We start from the raw sequence: 6,781 nt of genomic DNA on the forward strand, positions 1-6,781 counted from the left end.
ATAAAGTATTTTGTGTTTACTAAATTGGCGTTCAACGGCGTACCTAACAGATAATACTTAGGAAAACAAATTTTAAAGTCTAGGGGAAGGGCAAGTGCCCCATTTCTCACCCTCCTTCCTGGGGACGCTCATTATCTATATGCTGATGTTTGATTCTTAATCTTATTATTTCCTATCTGACCTACCCGCTTGTATACACTAATACACTATGCATTTTAATAAATAATTTGAATACCTATTAATCAATTTACTTGTTTTTTTTTTTTGTACCGTCTTGTTCCCGCTAGCAAACTAATATCTCGAATAATATCTGTTGGCAGCATTTTCGAACAATAATAACACTACATACTCTTTGCTTCTGATAATAAGTGATAATGTGATATCAGTGATCAGATCAGTTCAATGATTGACGAATTCCGTTCTTCCCAATAATCAAGTTCAACTAGATGTCTAGATCAAGACGCCGTTAATAGCTTATTCAAACTGGTGATTTTCAAATCTAATACGTTAGTACGTATTGACTTTGAATACAAACGAAGAAGCGATCAACTGACGTCGTAATTCGTAAGCAAATTTTATTATTTAAACGGTGACTACAACTAATTGAACTAATACCACCACTGCTAGTTACTGCAACACGCCCTAAAAATAATTGTTTACTATTAATAAAAACCGCCTGTAAAAAAACACAATGGTAGTGCAAACTATTGTATTATTTTTATGTAATCACGCATTTTGAAACTCAATCATGATAATTTTAAGTCTTGCCATTGATTGTGATTTGGTTAATGTAGTTTTTATACTTTTGCAGATTTGCTGGCTGGCCTTCCTTTTTTTTTATGTATTTGTGCATAACTTTTGAAACTTGTTGGTCATTATCTATTTGATATAATATATTATTATGTTTAGTGCTGACTACCCAGTTATTGTAATTCAGTCTTCATTTATCAGACATTTATTTTTTGTATAACATTGAAAATGAGCCATTAATGCAATTATTAAACCATTTATTTTTTATGTTGTTAAAATTAATAACAATAAATAGTTTCTTTTTGCTTTCAAACAAATTTGCTTGATTGTTTTAACTAAATTCAAAACTGTAAATATTAGACCATATTTATAAATGTTACACTTCTTATAAGTTTTCAATTATTTTTATAATACATTTTATAATTATTTGAAGACTACTATTACTTTGTATGTATTTACCTTGATTTATCGTATGTAATTGTTATATATAATTATTATGATTGATTGAGTTTAGTTGTTACTTATAATTAAAAGGCATAATGTGAAATTATTGTTACTTTAAATAATTTTTTCTAAATATATTTACATTTTTTTTTATAGGTTTTATTGTGATTATTGACAAAAAAGAACAATGACTCTGTTAAAAACATTTTGGACGCCCATTATTGTGTATCCAGACGTGAAAACTGGTTGTAAATTTGTAGCAGCATACACAATTGTAAGCTTATACATTTATTTTTATTTTTCTAGTATATAAATATTTGTTTTATTATTTTTTAGGCGATATCAATTTTCTTGATGGCACTTCTTGTCCATATGCAAAATGGAGGTGAATCAACACAAATGTATAATCCTTTTTTTGAAGCTAATTTACGTGGTAAGTAATTTAAAGAAAATACTTTAGTCTCTAAGTTTTAAAATAGGCAAGAATGTCTCCTGTATAATATACATTCTTAAGACAGTGGTTCTCAACCTTTTTATGCTTACGGCACATTTCTATATAATCTAATTATATCTTTAATTGTGTACGATGATTATTCAGAGCATAACCACATTTTAGCATATACAAGCTAAACTTGAAAATTAATTTCATTATTAACACTTTGACTACTGATGTCGATGCGTTGTCGACAAATCGTATGTGTACTATGTGGCGGGTGTCAACGTATGGTCGACAACCTGTATTACTTTCTGACCTCTCCCAATAATACAAGCATACAACAAGTTATTTGTGCTTGCACCTCCACACAGATTTGTTTAATTCTTGGTGGTTTGAGATTCCGAGTATTTTTCATATTTTTATTATACTTGCTACTATTATTACAAAAAATGTTCTATACAGGGGAATCGTTCAAGTCAACCCATGTCGCAGTCAAAGTGTTAATCAAAATCAATTCAATAAAATATTATTTGACTTAATTACTCTATCTCCATTACTTTAATATTCTATGCATATACTATAAGTCTTATAATAATAATAGCTATTATGTGTAATTGTCAAAGTCATTATAATGGCCATACATTTTGTCGCATTCTGTATTATGTATACTTAAGATTTTTTTTCAGCATTCACATTGACCATTTAATGTTAATTTTTTATCATAGTTTACATACATCAATATTATATTTTTAAATTATATTTTTATTTCTATTAATAAATTTTCGAAAAAGTAGTTCTTTTAACCTGACCTATTATGTAGTAGTTTTATTGTTTAGTTATGTAGTATGACATTTTAATGTGGCCAATGAATTAAGGAACCTGATGCTTGTATAATAACAGATCTGACCAGATTGTACCGAGGTTTTTTACTAGGTTGTGCTGTGATAGGGTTAGTTTGAAGAATATGTAAATTAATCACAGTAGGTTTCTTTTTTCAAGAGTCAGAATTTATTACATTTTTATTTTTACATTTTTTAATCTATTGCATTTTTAATTATTATGTTTTTTTGTTTAGAACTTAATTATTATGTGGTGTACACTTTAATATTTTTTGCCTATATGGTGGGTTCATCTCTATTGTTGCTGAAGGGTTTAAATAACAATCTTCGAGGATTCCTTTTACCATGGCTAATTGGTATGGGCTTTGTTGTAATATTTTTACTGGTTTGGTCCATTTGGCTGCTATATGGATACTATATTTATGTAAGTACATTTTATAATATTATTCTTTAAAAATAAAATTTAAGCATTGCTTGTTTCTGTTAGTAATTATATGTTTCAATGCTTGACTTTTTAATACAATACTTTTGAATTTCAAGCATATTGTTTTTGAAGAGGTAATATATTGTGTAGGGTTAATGAAATAAATAAATATTTAAATTTAACAAAAAAATATTGTATAGGTACAAACATACCTTTATAAATATAAATAATGAGTAAAAATTTAAATTTGACAAATAACATTTTTATTTTATTATGTATTATACTTTTATACTATGTAAATTTAAATAGTCGATTTTTTTAGTCATACTCTGAGAAATAGCTTAAAAAATTTTTAGTTACAACATGGAGTACTTAAAACACATTTGTACATTGGAAAGCATCGTGTATTTGTGTAAGACATTCCATAAAAAAGATGCAAATGCATTGAAATACGCACCTTAGTTATAAGTATTTAAATTTAGGTAAATAGAGTAGTGGATTAACATTTTGAGGAGTACCCAAGTGTGGTTGTGCCTCTACACCATTTCATTCATCTAAACTTAAAATACTTATAACTCAATAACTATTCGTTCAATTCTGTAAAAATTTTAGATTGTGAAAAAAAAAAAAAAATTATTAATATTCATAGTTTTTATATGAGTGTTCTTGGATAAATAAATTACTAGGTATTGTATAAAATGTATACATATCATAAAAAAAAAAAAAAAATGTTATTGTTTTTAGTTCAATGATCCTAGTTTTAGCAGTTTTAATAATAACTAAATAAATAAATACTATGCTTCTGAAATCCCGAATCAGGTTAATTATTATTATATAGTTTATATTAAATATGTCAAAATTGGTATTATTATTTTTTAGATTCACATAATATGTGCTGCTGTGATTTATTGGATTGTGGCTGCTATGCAAGTACGTTTACAAGATTAAATAAAATACAAAATAAATAAATTATTAAAAAAAATTCATTATTTATGTTCTAATATATTTTATTTTTTAGTTTTATTGCTGGTTATGTGTTTACACTCAATACAGAGTGATCTACGAAATGCAATCACCAAACATTGAGCTTCTTATATTTTAATAAGCTATGAATTTATACTTTATAGTATAACAGCACTTATAATTGAATTTTTTTTATATTATTATGACTATTTAAAAATATTTTTTTTTTTGAAATATCTATTATATTGATAATTTTTTTTTGCTAACTAGGAACCATTTTGTTAAGACTGCCATTACTATGTAAGAATTTTATAGGGAACGGCAATGATCTAATTTCATATAGAAAAAAAATGTTTTAAGAAATATTACATGAAATTTGATTCCATATGACCTTCAAATGTTTTAATCAAGGCTTTAAACCTGATACCATGAAAACACTCAGAATGTTTACTTAGGTATTAATATGTTAAGAGTGTTAGGTTGATCTGAAGCTCATAATGTGCTGAGGAAAATTAGATATAATATACCATCTTGAAAGATGTCTGGACATTTTCCAAGGGGGTACATAGTGCAAACTATAGACATAAAGATCTTTATTTGAAATATTACATAAATAGTAAATACATAAGAATATTGTGTTCAAATTATACCAAAGAAATGATGATTCATCTTTTTTGACAGTCTGGTTTTAAAAAACAGATAATTATAATAATACCTTTACTCATTTGCAATCTTATAAAATATGAATGTATAAACCTCATTTGATTGTTGTCGTCCCCTTTAACTAATTTCATCATATTTGTTCAATATTGTAATCCGTCCATTTTTTTTTAAATTTAAATAATCGTGCCTTAAATAAAAATATAAAGATAAGTATTATATTATATTTTAAGTAAATAAGTAATTACTTTTTGAATATTTAAAAATAAATTTGTATTACGTTTTTAGTATTTTTGATAATAAACTATTTATATTTAATATTAATTTATTGTTATTATTAAGAAAATCTTAACAACATGTAGAAGTTATAATATAACTTACAAGAGATGAACAATTAAATCCTTTTATAATTTGTTTAAATGAACATTTTCTCACAATACCAATGATAACATTTTTCGCTGCCTTTTTTTTTTTTACAGATATTTATACTGACGTTTTTGATAACTATGTGTGTAATGCACAACGTCACTATATAGTTCAATTTTAATGACCTTTCATATTGTGACTAGTCAAATGTATGAAAAGTTGATATGATAAAGATTTATAATTAAGAGTTACCTGTATTGATGATTGTTTGATTTTTTTCCACTTGATGAAATTTATATTAAGTTTTACCATTGATTATAAATACTAGTATTATAGTAATACTATATAATCAATGGTTTCACTAATTAAAGGAAGTTTTGTGTCTTATTTATATATTTAAATTTAAATAAAAAAGCAAGCTGTAATATAAGAAGCGTAGATATTTTTATAATAATATTTATTTCTATAGTTCTATTCAATAACTACACATACTGTTTCAAGTTCCAATCAATACCTTTATGATTGCAATACAGCTAAGTGGTTGAGTACTGCAATGAAAATTTATATTGATAGTTATATTATGTGTTCCTAGTTGTCAGCTTAATTTTTTTGATGTCTTTCAATTAAAACTTAACAATTTCTTGATAATTTATATTATAATATATTGCATTTAAAAATTATTTTCAGTTTTGTCTGTTATTTTTAAAATTTTATATAATATCTAGGTATCTATTTTTTTTTGATACAAATTACCATCATCATTTACTAAATAATTAAATTAAACCCTAAGTAATCAATTTATAATAATGTACATTTTAATGCATACTCTAGCATACACATCTAGCTCAGCATGTGTATTTGACAATTTTAATGTTAAAGAATTATTTGCTCTAAATATGAGTTCTCAATGTCATATATTCCATCATTAGTGACTCTCAAATCTCAGTGGTGGTATAAGAGGGTTATTGTAAGACGATTATCTCATTGAGTCACAGCTAAATTGTCTTGATGGATAAATATCTAGTGGGTAATTGAGAAAGAATTGAATATTTACCCAAGTATTATGTATTTACAGTGGCGATGGGCAGACCATTGCCCTCTGTGGAAATCTCTAGCTCATCCTCTGGTCTGCTATAAGATTTTATGAAAATTGAAAATTTTGAAATTTACATCAAAACTTAGTTATTATTAAATATTAATTGTATTTTATTAGTATGTGTACAAGGAGAAAGAAGGTATACCTAAATTCATAAAATGGAAATACAATAACTACCTAATATCTTCAATGATTTATGTAATTTGTGATATGATTATATGATTGTTAGTGTTATTTGTTATGAACATAAAAAACATAAATATTTATTTATTTATTAAAAAGTTCTGATGAATGATATTTTTTGGATAGTTGCGCGTGCTATTAAAAGATCATGCATCATGTATCACCCTGAGACACGCCACACGCGTGTCCTACTGCCCTATGGGCACCGGCAGGAAAATGCATTTGAAAAATTATAAAATGTGATTAAATATAAAATTTTGTTATTGTAGAAGCTGGAAACTGCAATCTATTCTGATTTCTAAATCATCCAATGAATTAATAACTGATAAATGATTATTCAAAGCTCACTTAAGAATAGTTCAGATAGTTGGTAAAAGTATAAAAAAAAATTAACTCGATTTTCATGTAAAAAAAAAAATTCAAAAGAAACATATTGACGTACGCAATCAAATGTATTTTAAAAGCATAAAAAAATATATTTATAACTATAAAAGTGTGTTCTAATAGAGCAGAGACTGTAATGTCTACGGATCGTTAATCCTAAAGGCTAAAATAACTTCATAATTAAGTTTAAGAAATGTGTCATAGGGTTTTATAGAAAAGTAATAAAAATGAATAAT

General features: G+C 25.6%; 1 protein-coding gene across 1 annotated transcript; it reads left to right on the forward strand.

The window, feature by feature from the left end:
• The first annotated feature begins 396 nt into the window (after positions 1-396).
• On the forward strand, positions 397-4,701 carry LOC113548235. The gene is made up of 6 exons (XM_026949010.1): positions 397-564; positions 1,351-1,468; positions 1,531-1,627; positions 2,706-2,893; positions 3,773-3,823; positions 3,912-4,701. Exons 2-6 carry the CDS (start codon positions 1,382-1,384, stop codon positions 3,993-3,995), a joined length of 507 nt encoding a protein of 168 aa, XP_026804811.1. The 5' UTR covers positions 397-564; positions 1,351-1,381; the 3' UTR covers positions 3,996-4,701.
• Positions 4,702-6,781: the final 2,080 nt, after the last annotated feature.

This window comes from Rhopalosiphum maidis, chromosome 1 (assembly GCF_003676215.2).
Source record: "Rhopalosiphum maidis isolate BTI-1 chromosome 1, ASM367621v3, whole genome shotgun sequence".
In the NCBI taxonomy this organism is placed as follows: domain Eukaryota; kingdom Metazoa; phylum Arthropoda; class Insecta; order Hemiptera; family Aphididae; genus Rhopalosiphum; species Rhopalosiphum maidis.

Bases quoted from the DNA above. Each gene is read 5' to 3' on its own strand.
- LOC113548235 (XM_026949010.1), top strand. From the start codon at position 1,382: ATGACTCTGTTAAAAACATTTTGGACGCCCATTATTGTGTATCCAGAC. The intron at 1,628-2,705 runs GTAAGTAATTTA...TTTTTTGTTTAG, and splicing joins TTTTGAAGCTAATTTACGTG to AACTTAATTATTATGTGGTG. The intron at 3,824-3,911 runs GTACGTTTACAA...TTTATTTTTTAG, and splicing joins GGATTGTGGCTGCTATGCAA to TTTTATTGCTGGTTATGTGT.